General features: G+C 38.5%; 1 protein-coding gene and 1 pseudogene across 1 annotated transcript; one reads left to right on the forward strand and one right to left on the reverse strand.

The window, feature by feature from the left end:
• Positions 1-5,066: 5,066 nt before the first annotated feature.
• On the reverse strand, positions 5,067-6,014 carry LOC147372212 (olfactory receptor 9S13-like). The gene has a single exon (XM_086403634.1). It carries the CDS (start codon positions 6,012-6,014, stop codon positions 5,067-5,069), a length of 948 nt encoding a protein of 315 aa, XP_086259760.1.
• Positions 6,015-22,293: 16,279 nt separating this feature from the next.
• LOC147372213 (olfactory receptor 9K2-like) lies at positions 22,294-23,240 on the forward strand (annotated as a pseudogene).
• Positions 23,241-24,312: the final 1,072 nt, after the last annotated feature.

Below are 24,312 nucleotides of genomic sequence, written 5' to 3' on the forward strand. Positions count from 1 at the left end.
CTAAACTGTTCACACCTTGCTCCACCTTGCCTTTCTCACAGAGATTCTAACAAAAGCAGAGTGCTTTTTCCTTGCATTATTAGTTTCCTTTCTTGGTGTCATGTATGTCTGATTCATTGTGATCTATGAAGCCTTGAAAACATGCCTGTGCATTTGAAGAAGCAAATACATTTTTCAGCCTCTATTTCTGGGTTTTGGCAGGTAAAGTCTTTCCCCTGTGAGGTCCCTGAGCTAATGAATGGAATTATCTCCAGAATCACAGTTATGCTGGATTGGAATCAGCTTAAGGCTATCTTTTTGGGTCTGCAGTAGGGTCCCTGGATGGGGATGGTCATTCCTGTCTGGTCATTGGATGAATAAGACTGCTTCCTGTGTCTTGTTCAGTAGGATAGCACTAGAATAAGGATCTGCTTCAGGGTCCATAGTTGGGTCCTTAGTTAGTGGCCTGATACCAGATACATGGACAGAAAGTAATGTCTCCCACTGGGTGTTTAGACCTGTAGGACTGCTGGCAGACTATGGCTGTGAAGAAATTTAATCCAAATATAGGACCCTTTTAGAATCTCTGGGGGTACAGATGGGAGTGTCTTCTCTCCAGTATCTGGGCCAGCAGGACTGTTTGTAGACTGCTACTAGGATGAGCTGGGGTCCAGTTAAAACTTTGAAATCTATAGCCTGACTGAGGTTTGGTGGGCTTACTCCCAGGGGTCCCAGCCTGTGGTCAAGGGGTTGGAGCTGGTTCACAGGCTATAGCCAGGACTGAGGTCTATAAACCTGTTACCTGACCCATAGATGGGCATGATTCCAGCCAAGTCCCTTGGTGTATGGTGCTGGTGACAGGAGACAAACTGAGCCATATTCCAGTCCTCAGGGGCATGGAGCTGTTCCCAGGACATCAGTGACTCAGCCACCTACGTGCAAGCCTGCAATCTAAACATGGCTCTTCTCCATACTGGACAGCACTCAGTTTCACAGACTCCTACCTGGATCTCCAGTCTCCCACAGAAGCACTCTTGTCCCTCTTGTCCATGGTTGGGTGACAAGTTATTGCTGTTCAGAAGGCATATGAAAGGGAGATGTCTTATTTAGTCATCTGCTGATATCACTCCTCCTCTCCTTTTTGTAATCTTTGAACAATATTTTTGTACCACATGATCTAAAGAATTTTATAACTTTCCACATGAAAGTCTTATACATCTTTTGTTAAATTATCCCAAAATCCTTAATAATCTCTGATACACATATAAATAGAATAGTCTTTTAAATTAAATATTGTAGTTGTTTACTGCTATAGTATGGACATGCAATTGATCTTTTGTGTTAATGCAGACACCTTCATAAATCCTTCTTTAGATTGTTTTTGTAAATTATCATGTAAATGACAGTTTAATCCTACATTTGATCCCCTATACTTTAAATTTCTGAATTTTTAGCTTTAATCCAACTTTTTCACTCTCTTCTTTCACTTTCATCAAGAGGCTTTTGAGTTCCTCCTCACTTTCTGCCATAAGGGTGGTGTCATCTGCATATCTGAGGTTATTGATATTTCTCCCGGCAATCCTGATTCCAGCTTGTGTTTCTTCCAGCCCAGCGTTTCTCATGATGTACTCTGCATATAAGTTAATAAGCAGGGTGACGATATACAGCCTTGACATACTTCTTTTCCTATTTGGAACCAGCCTGTTGTTCCATGTCCAATATAACTGTTGCTTCCTGACCTGCATATAGGTTTCTCAAGAGGCAGGTCATGTACTCTGGTATCCCCATCTCTTTCAGAATTTTCCACAGTTTAAAGCTCAACATTCAGAAAACGAAGATCATGGCATCTGGTCCCATCACTTCATGGGAAATAGATGGGGAAACAGTGGAAACAGTGTCAGACTTTATTTTGGGGGGCTCCAAAATCACTGCAGATGGTGATTGCAGCCATGAAATTAAAAGACACTTACTCCTTGGAAGAAAAGTTATGACCAACCTAGACAGCAAACTGAAAACTAGAGACATTACTTTGCCAACAAAGGTCCGTCTAGTCAAGGCTATGGTTTTTCCAGTGGTCATGCATGGATGTGAGAGTTGGACTGTGAAGAAAGCTGAGTGCCAAAGAATTGATGGTTTTGAACTGTGGTGTTGGAGAAGACTCTTGAGAGTCCCTTGGACTGCAAGGAGATCCAACCAGTCCATTCTGAAGGAGATCAGTCCTGGGATTTCTTTGGAGGGAATGATGCTGAAGCTGAAACTCCAGTACTTTGGCCACCTCATACGAAGATTTGACTCATTGGAAAAGACTCTGATGCTGGGAGGGATTGGGGGCAAGAGGAGAAGGGGACGACAGAGGATGAGATGGCTGGCTGGCATCACTGACTCGATGGACGTGAGTCTCAATGAACTCCGGGATTTGGTGATGGACAGGGAGGCCTGGCGTGCTGCAATTCATGGGGTCGCAAAGAGTCGGACACGACTGAGCGACTGAACTTAACTGAACTGAACTTTAAATTTATGTTTATTATTGTATTGCATTTGTTAGATTTCTAATAGCATGTTGAACTGCATTTAGGGATAATGGACATTGTGTTTTTTTCATAATTTTAAAGCAAATGCTCCTAATATTTTCCCATTTTCCCAATGAAAATGTGTGTTCATTCAGTTTGTAGTTATAATTTAGCAGCTTAATAAAATTTAGTTATTTTTCTAATTTTACTGTTTTTAAAACCATAAAATACTGTTACAACTTATCAAACATTCCTTATACACTTTTTGTAACAATTCTTTTTAAAATATTTTAATCTGTTAATATGTCAAATTTTTTGTGTGTTTTAATGTGGCATTAAACTACCACAATATTTAAGGTAATTATCCTCCAATTAAATAAATTAATTAAAATTAAATAATATGTCAAATTCAATTCTGCATTATCTGACATTGAACCATCAATGCCTACCTGCTATATTTACAACTTAGCCATAATGATCACCTTTTATCATATTCAATATGTTTAAAATCCAATTTAATAATACATATTACGATGACATCGTTTCCTTAAATTGCAGAATATTTACAAGTTTAATAGCTATCTAAATGTGCCCCAGAAATTCCACCATAAAGGTTTTTGAGTTTAAATCCTCTGAACAAGACAATAAAAATAGAAATCAACAATAAAATATATTGTCTAAATAAATCTACTATACTGAAAGAACAAACCTTATCTACATAACCCTTTAATAAAAAGAATATTAAAATGAAAAATTATTTATATTGAATATAATAATGAAAGCAAAAAAAAATTACATTGAAAACTATACAAAACACTTTCCATTAAAGTAAAAACAGAAAATAAATCAACCAAGTCTTCAACTAATGAATTCAGGAACAAAAGATCAACAAAACCAGAAAAACCGTAGTTATATTAAAATAATCATGGAGATATGCAAATGTTCATGCAGATATTGATTAATGAACATAATGTGTGTATTTATCAATTAATTTAAATAGTACAATATTTATGAGTTGCAGTTTGGAATACATCTAAACAAAACAAAACTAAAACAGGAAACCTATGTAACACCTAGATGTCACATCATAAACTACTTTGAAAATAATTATATGGAATTCAAAATTCTAATGGTATAAATTCAAATCCATAGCAGATTTAATTAAGGAACTAAAATGGAATAAAATAAAAATGCATAATTACAGACATCAAAAGAATTACATTACTATAAGACACTATTTTATGTCACTCCATGCCAATGTTTTTTTCAAATCTAGAGGAAAATAAGGATTTTCAATCAATATATAGATTACAAACATTACAAGAAAGAAAGTAATGAGATCAATAAGTATGTGTGTAGTCCCTAAGTCGTGTCTGACTCTTTTGTGACCCCATGGAATGTAGCCCACCAGGTTGCTCTGTCCATGGGATTTCCCAGGCAAGAACATTGAAGTGGATTGCCATTTTCTTCTCCAGGGGAATCTTCCCAACCCAGAGATCGAACCCTCATCTCCTGTACTAGCAGGCACATTCTTTACCGTTGAGCCACAAGGGAAGCCCTCAATAAATATAAGTAATACTAAAAATATTACCAAACATTTATTATTAAGACTCCCCATTACAAATAGGTTTACAGCAACCATACCACATTTATTTATTTTTTTTAATTTTTTATTCCTTGGTGAAATCATTAATGTTTGGACTATTAAGGATATTATAGGTGTAATACTTTGTACCGCCCCTTCATATAATTAATTATTTGAGCAAGGCCAACGATTTATATCGGAGAAGGCAATGGGACCCCACTCCAGTACTCTTGCCTGGAAAATCCCATGGACAGAGGAGCCTGGTGGGCTGCAGTCCATGGGGTCGCGAAGAGCGACTTTACAACTGAGCAACTTCACTTTCACTTTTCACTTTCATGCATTGGAGAAGGAAATGGCAACCCACTCCAGTATTCTTGCCTGGAAAATCCCAGGGACGGGGGAGCCTGGTGGGCTGCTGTCTATGGGGTCGCACAGAGTCGGACACGACTGAAGCGACTTAGCAGCAGCAGCAATGATTTATATTACTGTGGCACTTTCAACTTTCATTTGCAAAGATTGGACACTAGCAAACTCAACTATGATTTGGAAAAAACAAATTCCATAGAAATTGTAATAGTGTCTCTTTCTTTTTCCCCCAGATATATAGATGGATATATAGATATTTACATAATCATATATATTTTCAGATATTAATACCTTTAGTGTGTGTACTTATTTAGTACTGTATTCAGGAGTTGTAATTTTGAATACACCTAAGCAAAACGTCAGACACGACTGAAGGACTGAACTGAACTGAAGAAAAACAAACAGAAACAAACCTCTGTAACAAACAGGTATCATACCATAAAATAACTATAAAGTAATATAAAATATCTACATTTATTTTCATTCATTTTTTAAAAATCTGTTGATGTTAAAAAAAAAAACTTGAATCTTCAAAAACGTAGATGAACTTAGTTAGAATTATTCCATAACAAATTATTACATATACTGATTTTAGTCTAGCCTATAGTTTTACAGATGGCCAGAGGTCAATGAAAAGATTTTTTTCTCAACAATATCCTCTTCACAGCATTTTTTACCTCCCTATTCCTTAGACTATAAATCAGAGGATTCAACATAGGAATGATAAGAGTGTAGAATACAGCTATAATCTTGTTTTTCTCTGGTGAAGAGATGGCTCCAGGCTGGGCATACATGAAGAATACAGTTCCATAGAACAAACTCACCACAGTGAAATGAGAGCTACAAGTGGAGAAGGTCTTACTCCTACCATGAGTTGAGGAGATCTTTAGAACAGTGGAGAGGATACATGCGTAAGAAACCAGAATGATAGTTGTGGTAGTGATGATGATGAGGGCAGAGAGAATAAAGAGTACAGTCTCATTCACCAAGGTGTCCACACAGGAGATCTTGATCAGGGCTGGGACATCACAGAAAAAGTGGTCCAATCTGTTTTCTCCACAGAAACGCAAACTGAAGGTGAAACCTGTTTGTATCATGGAGTTGATGCAGCCACAGATGTAGGAGGCAATCACCAAACGAACACAAGCCTGCTGGGACATACGAACAGTGTAGAGGAAGGGCGAGCAAATGGCTGAGAAGCGATCATATGCCATCACAGCTAGAAGAAAGCCTTCAGTCCCAACAAAGAGAGCAAAGAAAAAGAACTGGGTTGCACAGCCATTGTAAGAAATTCTCTTGTCTTTGGATAAGAAAGTGGCCAGAGTTTTGGGAGCAATGACGGTGGAGTAGCAGAGATCTAAATAAGATAGATTTCTGAGAAAGAAATACATAGGAGTATGAAGTCTGGAGTCTATTTTAATGACAACTAACATGCTGATATTTCCCACCACAGTGACCATGTAGATAAGCAAGAAGAGTAAAAATAAGAGAATCTGAACATCTGGAGATGTTTGGAATCCCAGCAGAATAAACTCCATCACTTCTGAGTAATTCTTATTCAGTTCATTCTTCATAGCTGAGACCTATCTGAGAAAATCAGTGGATGATCATGAATCCTATGGAAAGCCTTGTCAACTTTACATTCTTTTTTTAAAATTGAAATATGGTTCATGTACAATATTAATGTTACAGGTATACAATATAGTGATTGACAATTTTGAAGCTATACTAAATTTATAGTTATTATAAAATATTGGCTGTATTCCCTGTATTGTACAATATATCCTTGTAGCTTATTTTATATATAACAGTTTGTACTTTTACTCCCCATCCCTATATTTCTCCTTCTCCCAACCTCACCTCAATGGCAACCACTAGATTGTCCTCTATATCTGTGATCCTGCTTCTTTTTTGTTATAGTCACTAGTTTGTTGTATTCTTTAGATTCCACAGATAAGTGATATCATACAGTATTTGCCTTTCTCTGTTTGACTTATTTCACTTAGGATAATACCCTCCAGGTTCATCCATGTGGTTGCAAATGAGAGAAAAAAATGCTATTGGAATATGAAGTTCTCTTGTCAACATATCTAACAGAATAACTTTACTTTTGGAAGGACCAGTAGGCAAATATATATAATTTTTCTAATATATTCAATGTCAATGATATGAGAAATGTAGATGGGCAAAAGATGTCTGGGACAGTGATGCTATGAGTCATTTTATGCCATTTGTTCAGAACTTTGGAATTGGATGGACTAAGTCCAAATTTCACCTCTTTCAATCTGAAATAATCTAAAATTTCTACCTACATTTTCAATGCCTGAAGTCCTCTTCTGTGAAATGGGAGGTAATAATAATACCTACTTTATAGGATTGTTGTGATAAAAATGTGAAACTGAGTATGAAAAGCAGTATTTGAAGTTACTGGAACATCTTAAATTCAAAATGTTAGTTAAATTAACAAGCAAATAGCCACGTAAAAAATTACTTTTGTTTTAGGAATGAATATCAGGTGAAAAATTAGGTCAATTCTTTTTCCTATCAAAAAATGCAGTTAGTTTGACTGTCTTAAAACATCCTGCTATATAAGAGACATTAGGAAACATGGGATTATTGTTTCATGGACTGGAATAAAGCACCAGTCTTAAAGTCATCTGAAATGATAAATCAACTCTTACCTCCTATACTAAATACACACTCTTCAATTTCTACTCCTTTACTACTTAACTCTGATTGCTAGTAGGTCTGCTTCCTTTCTGCAGCCAAACTCCAACACATCTTTTTCCTTTAATATAAAGCATTAACATCTCAGATACATGAATTACTGTTTATACAGAAGCAAACTATGATACAAGAAGTACAAGATTAACTTTTCTAAGAAGTATTTTTTCTTTGTCTATATTATTAATCAAACAGAAGACATTAACGGAAACACATAGAGCAAACAAAATCTGTGTTGCACAGGTTTTGCTTTTTAAAATAAGTATCAATGCTTAATATCAAATACTAAATATGTATGTGCATAAAACATCAATAATTTTAATATATCTGAAAAGTTAAATCCAAGTGGAAAAGATGAAATTTTATGTTATAAATTTGTGTTCATTTCTATTTTTAGTTTCTGAAATATCAAAAAAAACTTCCCATCAATAAAATTAATGTCATATTTGAAGTCATTTTAATTTGGACATTTTTACAAAATCAAAATTATAATAGAGTCAGAAAAAGTGAAACCAATGTTGCTTCTGTTACTATTTTTTTATAAAGTAAAAAATGTTTTATTAGTTAAAAATGTGGCATTTAATTCATGTAAATTTAAGTTTTAATCCAGGTCCTGCCACTCACTGGTTAAGTAATTTAGGGCAAATTGTTCATATTTTATGAACCTCTGTCACCTCATCAGCAAAATATGTTTTAGAACATCTATAGAACATCAATACCACCATAGGGTGGTATTGAAAGGATTAAATTAAGTTATGTATATAAATTAAATAAAATATGTAGGACCTGGGAAATAGAAAGTATTCATTAAGAGTGGCTACATGAGAGATTTAACATATTTTTTTCTAAATTAAGAAATCTATCTTTTAAAAAGTTGTGATTTTTAAAAAATCAGGCACCTTACTTGAGATTCAGCAGATACCAAAAGAAGCTCATTGAAGAATTTTAATAGCTCACTTTTCCATTAAAAGAAGCTTTGAAGAAAGTGGAGTTAATTGCAAACATGTTTAACAGTATACATTCGATTTATTCAAGTGACGGCACTCAGTAAACAGACCTATTTATTTCTAAATCTAATATACCTTAATTTTACTTGCTAGAACTAAAAGAGGATCAGACTGACTCTTCAGTTTGACATCAAGGAATATCCTACTCTTTATATTATGCAAAGACGGAACCAAAAATTGCTCCTACCTAAGTTCTAAATCCTTTGATCTAACCATGTAGTTATTCTTGTAAAAAAGAAAGTAAATTAGATATAGATAGACAGGTAGATAGATATACATATATAGATATGTGGTCTTTCTGAAAAGTAGAAAGGGCCCTAGAGGTCAATTAGGTCAATGTTTGCTAAATTTCCCATATGTTAGAATCAGCTGGGGAGGTTTTGCTTTGCTTCACTTTTAATACTGATTCCTGGATCACACTTCCTTCTCAATTAGTCTCAATATTGAAAATTGTCTAGTGAGATGAGTTTGAAGAACATTCATTTATATTTTATGATTCTCAACTGATCACAATGAAGCCAGTCCCTACTTAGAAGTTCAAGGACAAGTGAATTTGGTCTCCTTATTGCTTCCTGGCAGAATAGCAACATTCTCACTCAAAGTCAATCAAAGGTATTATTAATCATACATATTCTTCTGGAAGGATATTTCCACCCTTCATTGCATTGTTTTATAAATATCCCTTCCAGAAATTTCTGTCTTTGTTCAACACAAATGTGTAATAAATATAATCCATTTCTTATTTTCTGATGCCAGTGGATATCAAAACTAGATCACTAAATGCTGCATATATAAACCATTCTCCCCCCTCCCACCAATTCTCAGGCATTCTTTTAGATTCTTTACATTTATACCTAATTAAAATCACTGACTTCTACTACTTAGGTGGATTGGAAAAGAAGTTTAATTTGTTTTGCAAAATAAAAGAGTTGACTTCTGATTCTGGCAAAGGAAAAGTAAAAGAAATCAGATCTCTGCCTGAACCAGTAACAACAGAGTCTCTTTCTTTACTCTCGCTCTGGGTCTCTCTCCTCCCTCTCTCCTTCTTCCCTCTGATACATATGGCACATAGACACACATATGCATATATATAGCTCAAAACTATTCCACAAAGCAGTTTACTGGTGAATTTTACCAATACATAAGTAAGACCTTAATAATAATTCTACATAAACTTTTCCATGGAATTTAAATGAGGGAATACCTCCTAATTAATGAAGCCAAGATAAAGGTGGTGTTAAACCAGACAGACACACAACAAGAGAAGAAAATACAGTTCAATATCTGTTGTGAACATTAATGTGAAATTTATAAACAAAAATTTAGTAAATTTCAATCCAACAGAGGACCAAGGGATGTCAAAAGGACAAGGAAGAAACAGACACTATCCCAGGAATGCATAACTCATTTATTGTTCAAAAATAATGTAATTTACTATATTAACAAAGTGGATAGGAGAATATATATACACAAAAACAGACATTTAATTCTGATAACTCTCAGCAACTTTCCTCAGCCAGATAAAAGGCATCTATGAAAAATCTAGGAGTAGTAATATCACCCTTAATGAGAAAAGTCTGGAAGACTTTATCTGAAGATCAGGAACAAGACAAGGAGATAGAAAATTGTAAATATAATTGATATTAGTTTAGCAGAAAACTGGCAAGGATTCAGCATTATAAACACTTTTGTTGAAAGAAGATTAAATTCTTTTCAAATACAACAGCTGACAACTTTAAATTTAATGGGACAACTACTGTTGTAATGGTTTGGCCTGTCTAGTCCCCTCTGATAACCTTAGGGACAACTTCAAACTGTGGCTCAGACAGCATTTAGCAAAGTATGTCGAACCAAAGTTTTCCCATAGCAATTTGTTTAAAAAAAATCAATAAATGATTAGAAAAATTTAGTGTTTGTGTTAAAAATTTCTTCACTAGTAATAACTTCAGTAAGAATACAAAAGGGACTATTTTGGATTATTGTTTACTTTTATATATAAGCACTTATATAAATGATTACTAAAAAAGTTGTTAAATATTTTGATTATTACCCCTTTTGCTAACCACTGAAATAATTGAATAATAAGTCAAAACTCTTCCTATGATAAAAAATACTTTGTCAGATGGCAACTCCCATTAATTCCTGGAAAGCTTGAAACAGTGAATAATTTCAATGTTATCCAATCTCACCAGGATTTTTAAAATTGAGGAAAAATCCACCATCTTTTAATGATACTACTACTAAGTCACTTCAGTCGTGTCCGACTCTGTGCAACCCCATAGACGGCAGCCCATCAGGCTCCCCCGTCCCTGGGATTCTCCAGGCAAGAACACTGGAGTCGGTTGCCATTTCCTTCTCCAATGCATGAAAGTGAAAAGTGAAAGTGAAGTCACTCAGTCGTGTCCGACTCTTAGCGACCCCATGGACTGCACCCTACCAGGCTCCTCTGCCCAAGGGATTTTCCAGGCAAGTTTAAGGACAAAATGTGGCATGATTAGCATGAGGAAACCAAATAATGATGTATCTTGATGATGAATATATATATATACAACAATCCTAAATAAAATCCAATATAACCCATGCAAAGGGATATCAAGAAAAAACCAAATCAGATATAACGTAATTGGAGAACATTTTCCATTTTCTGTTCATCTGTTTTTTGAAACAAGCGGTGAGATCTCACAGGACTTATTTTTGGTGAGGGAAATAACAAAGGGAAGGGAGAGAAAACAAGACTCACAGTACCAGAGACAACTTCATCTTGGGAGACAGGGAGGCGTTTGGGGCTTTGCACATTCCTGGTTATTATTAGCCAAGCTCCTCTCCTCAGGACTATCTGATGGGGATGGAAACCAGGTAACTAGGCAATAATTAGAATTCTTAACCATCATTCTGAAAGTTCCACTCTACCATTGTACCTAGAATCTTTGCCTTGGTATTTAGTCGGACAACAGCCACCAGATGGCAGCAAACTGCAGCTGGATACTTCAGGAATCCTTAACAGTTCTGACATCCTTGCCTGCATCACGTCTTTCTATTTCTTTTTTAACCAGTTTCCTCAAATTTTATAAACTCTTTCTTTATCAATTAATTGTTAAAAGAAAATTTTTTTAGTCAAAGTGAGACTCTAAGCCTTTGGAAACTAAGATCATGGTATCTGGTCCCATCACTTCATGGGAAATAGATGGGGAAACAGTGGAAACAGTGTCAGACTTTATTTTTGGGGGCTCCAAAATCACTGCAGATGGTGATTGCAGCCATGAAATTAAAATACGCTTACTCCTTGGAAGGAAAGTTATGACCAACCTAGATAGCATATGAAAAAGCAGAGACATTACTTTGCCAACAAAGGTCCGTCTAGTCAAGGCTATGGTTTTTCCAGTAGTCATGTATGAATGTGAGAGTTGGACTGTGAAGAAATCTGAGCACCGAAGAATTGATGCTTTTGAACTGTGGTGCTAGAGAAGACTCTTGAGAGTCCCTTGGACTGCAAGGGGATCCAACCAGTCCATTCTAAAGGAGATCAGTCCTGGGTGTTCTTTGGAAGGAATGATGCTAAAGCTGAAACTCCAGTACTTTGGCCACCTCATGCGAGGAGTTGACTCATTGGAAAAGACTCTGATGCTGGGAGGGATTGGGGGCAGGAGGAAAAGGGGACAACAGAGGATGAGATGGCTAGATGGCATCACCGACTCAATGGACGTGAGTTTGAGTGAATTCCGGGAGTTGGTGATGGACAGGGAGGCCTGGAGTGCTGCAATTTATGGGGTCGCAGAGAGTCAGACACGACTGAGCGACTGAACTGAACTGAAGCCTTTGGAAAGACTCACTGAAAATTTGGTATAGTCTTTGTTAAGGAGACATTCACTTGCTATGGCAGGAAACAAAAAAACAGATATGACCCATTTAAAGCACAATAGAAAATGTGACACAGCATAGAGAAATATATGATTCTCATAAGTGTGATCTGACTTTTAAGAATTAAAGTAATAAACTTTTCTATATATGGACATATAAAGAATATAATTTAAATATCTATAAAGTTATAGTGACTTATATTTCTTATCTGTTAAGTGATACAAAAATATTTTCTGGAAAAATTCCATTACATTCCATACCATTTGTTTATATATAAGAATACCTGACAGATATGTACAATCTAACAAGGCTCAGAGAACAATACTACCTCTAAAAGTAAAAAATGAGTTTGAATAATTTGTTGAATCTTAAAGGTTGAAAGGGGAAAATGTGATACACTTGCTAATTATAGACACAAACGATGCAACTTAGGCTTATACTTCTGAAAAATGGAAATAGTAGAAATATTATTTCCCTCTAAAAAACATAAAAAATGGAACATACATAGAAAATATGAAAAATGACTTTAGTGAGTAAAGTGAAGTGAAGCAAAAGTTAAGACTAGAGTGAAGTGAAGTAAATTGATTTTAAAAATGAATGTAAGTGAAATATACTACGTTCATTTAAGAGAATTACATTTGTGATAATGGAAAGAGAACTTGCTTTATAAAAATCATAGCTATAAGAGATTTCATAGAAAAACTGAAATTCAAAGCATAATATATATTGTGGATGATATACCACAATGTGGGTAAATATAATAAATTTGAGTTTTCTAAATTATGTTTGGTAATTGAAGAAAAATTACAATGCAGTCTTCTGTAGTTCTAAATGTAGAATATATAGATTAAATAATTTAAAAAGTGATTTTAAATGAGAGAGGGAAAATAAATATAAAGAGAGTAAATTCCTATACGTAGACACAAATGATACATGCAGTTTAAGGTTATATTTCTCAAAGTAAATTGATAATTATTTATTTAATAGCAAAATACCAAAAAAAAAGGAACACAGAACAAAGATATTAAAATGGTAAAAGTAAAGAACAATAATAGACCTTTACAATTAATGTAAATGAGATAATCTCCCCTATTTCAAAATATGGTATCTACTCTATATGTGGAGTGGGAGAAGTTTAAATTTTTCAAAGTCACAGCTATAAAATGCTATAGTAAAAAGTTTAAAATTAAAGTTTTTATAAGACACACCAGATAAGAATTTTAAATAAACACATAGCTCATCATAGTGATGTAGGCATTCTCTTTGTCTCTCTCCTTCGATCTACAATCAGTAAAGTGAAGTGAACATGAAAGTCGCTCAGTGTATCTGACTCTTTGCTACCGCATGGACTATAAAGTACATGGAATTCTCCAGGCCAGAATACTGGAGTGGGTAGCCTTTCCCTTCTCCAGGGGATCTTGCCAACCCAGGGATTGAACCCAGGTCCCGCGCATTGCAGGTGGATTCTAAAACATTCATAATTCAACAAGTGTGCCTCTGTCTAACACACCAGGACACACCAGAGAATTCCACACATCAGCACATCTAAAGATGGGTGGACTGGAAACACAGAGGAGGCAGAGCTAGGGCTAAGCAGGGTTGGTGACCCCAAGCTAAGCTTGCAGTCCCAGAGAACCCAGGAAAGGTGGCACACATGACTCAGGCTTCCAGGATGCAGCAGCAACCGCAGCCACAAGAAATCAGGAAATGGCAGAACCTGCAACCCCATTTCTTTAGCCATAGAGGCGTCCGTGACTCTCGCCCCTTGCCCACCCACAGCAGCACCTATGAACTCAACAGCTCCAGATGTAGCTGAGGAACCTGTGACCATAGCTTCCCCGATACTTCTGCCCTCTCCCTGAGGTGGTGGAGTTGCCATCCCAGGAGACCACAAAGGTAGCCGAGGGGACAGCCACACCAGAGCCCCAGATGGCAACATCCACCACAGCACCAGCAACACCAGCAGCAGTGGCAAGGCACTACTGACTCCAGAGGCAGACGCAGTAACAATGAAGGCAGAAGTGGTGGAAGGCGGAAAGTGCCAATCCTCTAATATAACCAGAGGCAGCTCAGGTAAGAGAAGCGGAAAACTGGTGCTACAGTACCATCTACTGAAAACAACAAGAGGAACACCTCTAATTATTAACCTGTTGAATCATTATAATCAAGCTACAAAAAAAAAAAGGCAGCTTTACCTAAGGAAGAAAGATGTTCATTACTTCAAGTGCACTAGCAGAGAAACAGCTCATCAAGCACCATGAAAAACCACCATAACACAGTAGCACAAAATCAAAATGACAATTCTCCAGAAACCCAACTCGAAGCCACTTCATTTGTTACATAAACACATTTCTGGTTTCAACAGAGACATGTTTTTTTAAAAGACATAAATGTAACTGAAAGCATCTAAAAGAAAAGAAAAAAACAAATGCTTATTTCGGAGAATAAACAAACGAGACAATCTCATGAATGGATATGATTCCTTACATATTCCTTAGAATAGAGTAAACCCTTTACCAACTATAAAATCAAGCAATTCATGAATAATCAACAGTATGAAAAGAAGCAAATAGTTGTTTAACAGGAAGTAATTCTGCAACATAGATTCCATTTCCTCACTGTTTAGATCATGATTTAAACTTGCTAAGACGAACAAGTATTAGGGGGTGGGGAATGCAGCTTCTCTCTCTTTAGTTCTCTGAACGTTTTAATTGATTAAACCAACGAACATAGCGGTGAAGGGTCCTGAGAGAAACTCTTTCCTGGGGAGAAAAATCAGAGTAATAGTCATTCCCTCTGCAAGGGACCTAAATGTCTCTCTGACCAGTGTATTGCATCATAAAGCAAAAAATGAAAATGAGAGAAGTAATTCCTCACAAGACCTTCGGAAAACCAGAAGGGCTCGGGATCAGGCACCTGGCTCAGCTCCTCCGATGCCTCCTGGAAGGAGGAGGAGCTAGCACAGTGATGCAGCGTTAGGAGGCCCAGAAGGCGGACGTCCTGCTGGATGGAGCACTGCGGCCTGATGCTGATGGTCTACGTGACCCGACGGCTGTGGCAGCTCCTGCCGAATATCTCCGCCTCCAGGACGCGAACCTGTGGCTGCAGGACGACAAGCTGCAGCTGTGCGAGCTTTGCAGCTTCCTGGATGCTACCGACCGGCACAAGGCGGGCAGTGCACGTCCTGTGGCGGCGTTGTGGGCACCACATTGCCTGCGCCTGCGGCACGAGGTGGCCCCAAGAGCCTCTGAAGCTGCGGGAACTCGAGGCGCGCGGGGCGGCCCTGCTGGGCGGGAACCTGGAGCTCATGGAGTGCTGCTGCTGCTGCTGCTGGACCAGGAGGAGCGAGGACGTGGGCCGCGGCACAGGCTTCCACAGATCCAAGGACTGCCGGGCCGGCTTGAACAGGCGGTAGGCGGGCGGCGTGGGCTAAAGCAGCAGGTCCAGCGCCGCAGCGGCGGAGCCCCAAGCCGCTACCCGCACTCCCGGCCCTGCTGCTGCCCTGTCAGGCCGCACAAGCCCCCGCCCCTCCCCCCGTCCCCGCCACGGAAGACAAGGCTGTCACCCCGCACACATCCCTGGACGACCCATTGGAGCCATCTCACCACTGAAGCGTCCCCTATGGCCTGCACGGTAAGGACAGTACCGGCCGGGCAGCGCGGGTCTCGGGACCACAACCCCTTTCCCCCACAGGTGGCCCCCACTCCAGACCCCTCCTCTGGCTCCGAACGGGAAGATCCCAAGCCCATCTGAAATGGGCTTTGAGTGGTGATTTTCTGGTTAAGTGATGGAGGCGTGGAATTCTCAGTGGGCCCGGTAGCCGGCCGAGTTGAGTATGAGAGGCTGGAACTCTAGGACTAGCTGGAGGCGCCACATCCCAGCCTGGAAACCCTTGTCTGGGAGCCGGCAGTTTTTCATGGGGGAAAAAAAATGCAAGGCCATTTGCACAAATGTGGAATTTCCTGTCTTATTTGTTGCGACCTGCAGCCCCAAAGCTGAGCAGCGTCCACGTGTGTGGTGGAATCCCACCCGGGCTTCTCGGTGCTGCCTGCCTGCTGGGAAGGGGCCCAGGAAGCCGGGCCAGAGGACCAGGGCTAAGAGCCTTCCTGGTCGGCCTTTAGTCCTGCCCTTCTCAGGGTCCAGGGACTTTTCTCAACCGAGGCTCTAAGACTTCGCATGGGAATGGGTTCTGGCTTTTCGTCTCCGCATGCCTCAGTTTCCTTCTCTGTAGAATGGAGACGGTGATCCCTACACATGGATTTGAGGTGGATAAAAGTCTCTGAAAGGGTTTGTAAACTGTTGGTCACATGGCTCAGATGGTAAAGAATCTGCAGTGCAATGCAGGAAATGCGGGTTTGATCCCTGGGTCAGGAAGATACCTTGGAGGAGGGAAATGGCAACCTACTCCAGTATTCTTGCCTGGAGAATCGCATGGACAGAGGAGACTGATGGGCTACAATCCATGGGGTCACAAAGACTCCGACACTGGAAAGTGAGAGATTAACACTTTCACTTTGCCAGAAGCTCCATGGTTGCCCGCTGCCAAGGTGAAGGTTGGAGGACTTTTAAGCCTCAGGAAAGCTGGGTCTTCTCCCATCCCCCCTAGTGACTGTTAGGCAGATCAGAGGGGGACCCCATTCCTCAATCCTCTGGATCAGTGCCTCCTTCTTGCTACCTTGCTCCTCTCCTGCTTCTGTGTCCTCCCATAGTTTTGGTGGCTTGGCTCCTACTTCTGGTGGCAGTTACTGCTGCCTCAGCTATTTGCCTGAAGGTAGAGATTAAACAGCCCTTTCTGGTTCTCTTTGAAGCCTTTCCTAGTTCAGAGAAAATGTATCTAGGCCTTCAATAACTGTTGTTCCCCAGTGACAGCCTGCGGATGGGATGGGAACTGGACCCTCTCTCTTTGGTTGGATGACCAAGTGGTCTCTGCAGGTGCCTTGTGTTGGGGACTGGGGTACTAGGCCTGAGAAGGTCGGGTGCTAGCCCAGCACAGTTTTTGCTTTATCTTCTCAGTCTGTCAGTTTAGGGAAGGTCTAGGGTTAAAGGGATATTTTATTACTGATTAGCAATCTAAGGCTACAATTTGGGCTTCTCTTTGTAACTCTTACACCCTTCATCCCACTGCTGGCTCTTTAAGGCCAGAGGGAGTAGCTCAAAATGAAGTTTTTTGACTCCTTAGGGCTGGGCAGTCTAGGAGTGAGAAGTCCCAGTCCCAGCCTCAGTGAACTCTCTGGCTGGGGGTCCTTAGGAGGGTCAGATTTCTGGGCTTCTGTTTCCCCACGCACAGTATGATACAGGGGATCACTGCAGTACTGTGGCTGGGAAAGGAAATGTTTCTGGCTTTTAGCTGCATTGACAGGTGACAGGTGATTTAGGGCATGATTCTCTGCAGGGCAGTGAAGTGCTGGAGTGTCAGAGCCTATTTGTAGAGAAGTCCTGTCATGTTTTGGACAAGGAGACACAGACCCTCTCTGGCTCAGGGTTCTGCTGCAGCAGTGCATGGTGTAGGAATTGAGGACTGGGCTCCACCGAAGGTTTCCCACTTCACTGGACAGGAAGTAGAATGGAGCTGTCAGGTATCCTGCAGAATCCAAGCTCCCCACCACCACCCCCAAGTCCCATGTACACTCAGAGTGGGACTGCCACAGATTTTGTGGTGGCAGAGCTTTGGGTTGAGATGAAGTAAAAATTCAGCATTATTATCACAAATTTCAGTTACAGGTGGGACCGCTGTCATTTAGTTTTGTCTGAAAGTTCTAGTGGCCTTGAGATGTTCTCCCAATGATTATGAGTAGGAGGCCTGGAAACAAGGAAAGGCCCTCCTTAGAGACCACTTTCCTGTACTTGGACTTGCAAGCTGGAGGTGAGAAAGCTGACAAGCCTCGATCTGGGTGCTGGCAAAGGTGGAGTCAAATACCAGGCTTGTACCGTATGTGCTTGCTCTTAGCCCATCCTCACAAAAGTTCTGGAAAGCAGTAGTATTTCCATTTTACAGCCAAACATCCAGAGGCTCAGAGAAGTTCTGAGCATCTCTTAGGGGGAAAATTGAGAATGAAATGTTTCAGTTCCAATTTCCTGGATGGGTCTCCCAGGGATTCTCTACTGCTCAGGCTAAGGGTGGGCTTCCTTTTCTGACTTATTGTCACTTTGGCCAATAATATTAATCAGCAGACACTAGGTGACTCCCCATTCTTGATTCCTGACCCAGGTTTGCCCTTCTCCCACCCTGAAAGTGTCACTTCCTCATCTGTGACCAGTGAGCAGATGATTGATAATCGCACTACCCAGAAAGGTCAGGCTATTTTGTGTTCCGATTTCCACTCTTTCTCTCCTCTTGGGCAAGTTACTTCACTTCCCTAAGCCTCTCTCTGTTCTTCTTCTGTAAAGTGGGGCAGCACCTACAGTACCCCCTTTATCCACACAGGATCAGGGGAGGTCAGGATCTGCACACAGTCAGCTTCAACAGTTGTCAGTATCTTAGTCATTCATATTCCTTACCAGGCTCCTCATGAAAAAAGATAGGGACCCAAGGGGTTTGCCAAATGGACATCACTGTTCTCTTTGAAACTCGGTTTACTGTTTAGACAGACAGCTTGCTTCATTTTCCAACCAAGCCAGTGTCTGGCTGTACTTGCTCCTGGGGTAGGGAATAATGACCCTGTAGTCCTTCCTTGAGGTGCCATAAAGACCCTAAGTGGCTAGTGTGGCAGGTGGCCCCTCGGTATTCTAGGCAGTCTCTCAAAGGGACTGGGCCTGGCTGCAAATGGGCCTTTCCCCTGGTTGTTTTATTTGACAGAATCTGGGTTAGGCTGACTAGTCTGGACTAGGATGCTCTTTGCTCTAGTCCGGGGGGCAGACTGGGGCAGACAAACCCCAAACACCAGAAAGTCAGGTGTATCGCTTTGAACTGATTTTCAAATAAAAATATTTTCAACAATTACTCCCCTTCCATTCTTCCAGATTGAATATGGTTCCCAGTGCATTACAATAGGATCCTGTTGTTTATTTATTTTATATACAGTAGTTTATATCTGCAGATTAATAGATATTTTAAAATTCATATTTATCATTTATCACTTTATTATATTTTAAATACTTTTATTTTAAAATGATCATTTCTGATGTTAAAAAATAGTATTTACTATGTCCATTTTAGTATTAGAAGGATTTGTAGTGCTATCTCCTTTTCATTCCTGACACTTGTGATTCAGTGTTGCTGTATTTGTTAAGCTGGCTAGGGTTTATGTATCATACTAATCCTTCAAAATCTCAGTATTAAGCCTTGTAAATATCCTATAGTATGTATTTCTATTTAACTAATTTTGGCTTTTATTATTTACCTTGTTTTGTTTTATTGTACTTTTTTTTGCCCCGACTGTTTTCTCCTTCACATAATTAAGGTAGATAATCTATTTATGTTCCTTCTTACTCATTTATAGTAGTTACTTCTGGATTTTATATATCACACCAAGTATAATACTTCATTTTCTGCATCCCAGAAATTTAGGTATATCATAATTTATTACCACTTAGTTCAAACTAGATAAAAAGATAGTTTGATTTCTTTTTTACCCACGGTCTTTTAGGCAGTGTTTATTTCTAACATCAACACTTTCTATTTGTCTATTTGTTAATCATTTCTATATTAAGTTGACCAGGATCAAAGAACATACACTGAATGATTTCAGTCTTTGAATTTATTGAGAATTCATCCCATTTATTGTTATTTCCAGTAAGTGTTTCTTAAATCAGTTAAATAAATCACTCACTCAGTCGTGTCCGACTCTGAGTCGTGTCCAACTCTAAGTGTTTCTTAGATACTTATACACAGTAGCATGTTGTTATTGCTAATGGTGTTGTGGGAAGTTTAAGAAATGAGAAAAAGTACAGTGAATTTTGTTATATTTTATGAATTAGATCCCAAAGCTCCTCTCCAGGTTCTTTCTAGTTGGAGATGTTAAAAAGTTAAAATGTCTCCTGCTACTAAGTTTCTTGACACAGAACTTTATAATACCAATTGTAATAGATCCATACAGACTTGGGATTTGGATCAATGTTCCATTCATTTTGACTTTTTCTACTGTTTAGGAAGTTATGGAAACATGGAGGCTTTTCTCTGAAGCCTTGTTGAACCTCTAACTTCCTAGGGAAGCTATTTTGATGGATAAGAAAGTACTGACATATTTTTGCTGCTGTGTATATGGCCCTTGGATCACAGTCAACAATATTATTTTTAAACCATACCTGCAATGGTAGCCTCACTTTGTGAATTAATTCTATGTTTTTCTAAGAGTCATTGCAAGAGTTTCAGCTAGAAGTTCATTCTGCCTTTCCAAACTTTATAGGCCTTGTTCACCATAATTAACATTTTCCTGTTTGAAATTCCTAAACTGCTTTCTCTTTCTATACTGACCAAACTCTCAATGATACAAGAGGGAGGGGACATATATATACGTATAGTTGATTCACTTTGTTGTATAGCAGAAACTAACACAACATTAAAAATCAATTATGTTCAAAAAAGAAGATTGGAATAACATGGAAATATTTAGGAAAAATGGCATACTTGTATTAGGCTTGTTAAATAGAATATAATGTCTCTGGTTCTAATGTAGTCTTTCAGTCACACAGTAGCTATTAAGGAATTTTAAAATATTAGTCCTGATCTCTTATAAATGTTTTTACTAGAGATTTAAAAAATAATTTTATTGAATATTATCATTTATTCCGTGTTTTTAACTAATTAGTATTTAAATATACAAAATCATAAAATTATCAAAGCCTTATTTTACTTTGAGTTTGTGATTCAGATGGACTTTGTGTACCATGAAGTATATCTACATCAGAGAATATAGGAAGACCAAAATTTGGAGTGAATTTTTGCCTTTTACAATCATAGCTCATGTAATTTATTACATAATATTAAATATTTATTTATCTAAAACATTTTTCATATAGTACAGACTTTTTGATCTGTTTCCTTCTGCCTATCAACTTGGCTACTGTGACAATAACCAGAAAGTTTTTCTTTGTCGATGTTCTCATAGAAGACAGCCCTGGAATCTGCACTTATATGTCCATAATTGACTTTACTAATACTCCTCTCCCAGTGGAATCCATCACAGAGGATGAGCAAAACCTCAAGGCTGAAATATCCTGAAGAAGGTTTCACAGGCTTAAAAATATCTAAGGCCATCATAAATACAACTGTTGATACTCCAGCTCACGATCATAAACTCTGGATGACACACGGTTGCTATGGTCTTTAAATATGCAAGCGTACCCCATTATTCTTATTTAAGAGTTACAAAGCATATTAGAATTATGGAGAGGAACTCCCTATCTGTATTTCCCTTAGGTTTACTTCCCCTGACTAAAGAGTGAGATCCCTTGAATTGATGCAGCCTGGGTAGAAAGTCATTCATTGCACTGTAAGGACTGGAATGTTCATCAGCTTCTCTCTCTCTGCTTCAAAAAGAGGGCTAAATGATTATGACATTTTAAAAATTAACTATTAATAAAAACAAAATATTATAATGAGGAATATAAATGCATGTATTTGGTGGAATGGCTTTGTTCTGAGGAAATGAACATATATTTGAACTAGCTTAAGAGAATTTTGTTATATCTAGTCTTAGCAATTTTTGCTGTTAATTTAACATACCAATAACTTATCTATTTCTATTATGTTTCCAAAGATGTATACAGTTATAGTGGAAATAAATAAATTGAGATGTAAGAAGGTTAAAATATTTTGAATATATTTATTACTGTTATTACCATTGTATTGTGATTAAAACAAGGACAGCACTATCATAATGGCTACAAACACTATCATTAATATTATATGTGCCACTCCTGTTTTAGATAGTGTATAATAGTCCTAATTTAGATTGTTAATTTTAGATTCCTAATTTTAGATAAACATAAATTTTAACTATAAACATATTAAAAATAGAAATTTAGAATGTGAGTAAAATTACACGGGAAAACATGCTACTTTCTTATTTACTTCCCTGAAAAAATATGATTTAAATAAAATAACCAAAGGGCTTCCTTTACTGCTTAATAGACTAACAGTTTCAGAAGTCTAATGACATCTAATCCCTAATCTTTCATCTTCCTGACAATAAGATTGTTTTGTATGCACTATCTCATTAAGTTGTTAATCATATATATCTACATTTAAGATAGTTTTGATAGTACTAGAATCAAAGCCACAATTTCATTTATTTTGCCTTGTGCCTCTCAGCAGGTGTCTGCCATGGGTGACATGGGAACAACTAATCACTCAGAAGTGACTGACTTCACTCTCTTAGGCTTCAGGGTCCTCCCACAGCTCCACATTCTCCTCTTCCTGCTATTTCTGCTTATCTACACCATGATCCTTCTAGGGAATGTTGGCATGATGGTCATTAATATGAAAGATCCATGGCTGAACACACGAATGTATTTCTTCCTAGGCAACCTCTCCTTCATCGATCTCGTCTATTCATCTGTTATTGCACCCAAGGCTATGATCAACTTCTGGTCTGTGAGCAAGTCCATCTCATTTGCAGGCTGTGTAACCCAGCTCTTTCTCTTTGCCCTCTTGTGACCGAGGGGTTTCTCCTGGCAGTCATGGCTTATGACCACTTCATTGCCATCTGCAACCCATGTCTCTACTCCATTCAGATGTCAACATGTCTCGGTGTTCAGTTGGTGGCTGGTTCCTATATTTGTGGCTGTATCAGCTCAGTTATTGAGACCAGCATGACATTTACTTTATCCGTTTGTGCTTCTTGGACCATTGAACATTTTTACTGTGATGACCGTCCACTTCAAAGGCTGTCTTGTTCTAACATCTTCATCCATAAACTGGCTTCTTTCTGTTTATCTGGCATCATTATCTTGCCTACCATCATAGTTATTATTGTTTCTTATTTGTACATTTTGTCCACAGTTCTAAAGATACCCTCCACCAAGGGACGCCAGAAAGCCTTCTCCACTTGCAGCTCCCACCTGGGAGTCGTGAGTGTACTGTATGTTGCTGTCTCTTGTATGTATCTCACTCCTGACACATCTCCTGAGCTGAGTAAAGTGGCCTCCTTGTGTTACACCCTACTCACTCCCATGTTGAATCCTCTGATTTACTCTCTGAGAAACAAAGATGTCAAAGAAGCTCTGAGGAAGATCCTGGGGGAAAATATATTTTTATTTATTTCTGTTTAACAGTGATATACCTGAAAGACACAGTCTTTATAACAACTTGGGGAAGCACTGACTCAAAAAATGCACCCATTGATCTTAGAAAGATTTACTCTTAGAGAGTTAGTTTATTTGAATACCATGTACTTAAAACCGAAAAGTACATTTGGAATATATCTTGTCTGGCTGTTGATTTTGGAGTGAATGAAATGACTTCCTCTGTACTTCATCTTAATTATGGGTAAAAATAATTATTGCCATGAACTTCCTGATGTTCAAGCTGGTTTTAGAAAAGGCAGAGGAACCAGAGATCAAATTGCCAACATCCGCTGGATCATGGAAAAAGCAAGTGAGTTCCAGAAAAACATCTATTTCTGCTTTATTGATTATGCCAAAGCCTTTGACTGTGGGGATTACAATAAACTGTGGAAAATTCTGAAAGAGATTGGAATACCAGACCACTTGACCTGCCTCTTGAGAAATCTGTATGCAGGTCAGGAAGCAACAGTTAGAACTAGACATGGGAAAACAGACTGGTTCCAAATAGGAAAAGGAGTATGTCAAGGCTGTATATTGTCACCCTGCGTATTTAAATTATATGCAGAGTACATCCTGAGAAACACTGGACTAGAAGAAACACAAACTGGAATCAAGATTGCTGGGAGAAATATCAATAACCTCAGATACGCAGATGACACCACCCTTATGGCAGAAAGTGAAGAGGAACTCAAAAGCCTCTTATGAAAGTGAAAGTGGAGAGTGGAAAAGTTGGCTTAAAGCTCAACATTCAGAAAACGAAGATCATGGCATCCAATCCCATCACTTCATGAAATAGATGGGAACACAGTGGAAACAGTGTCAGACTTTATTTTTTTGGGCTCCAAAATCACTGCAGATGGTGACTGCAGCCATGAAATTAAAAGACGCTTACTCCTTGGAAGGAAAGTTATGACCAACCTAGATAGCATATTCAAAAGCAGAGACATTACTTTGCCAACAAAGGTCCGTCTAGTCAAGGCTATGGTTTTTCCTGTGGTCATGTATGGATGTGAGAGTTGGACTGTGAAGAAGGCTGAGCGCCAAAGAATTGATGCTT

This window comes from Bos grunniens, chromosome 5 (assembly GCF_055505025.1).
Source record: "Bos grunniens cultivar Pamir isolate PY7600 chromosome 5, Bosgru_T2T1.0, whole genome shotgun sequence".
Lineage (NCBI taxonomy): Eukaryota > Metazoa > Chordata > Mammalia > Artiodactyla > Bovidae > Bos > Bos grunniens.

Excerpts from the sequence above, each read along its gene's own strand:
- LOC147372212 (XM_086403634.1), bottom strand. The coding sequence starts at position 6,014 with ATGAAGAATGAACTGAATAAGAATTACTCAGAAGTGATGGAGTTTATT.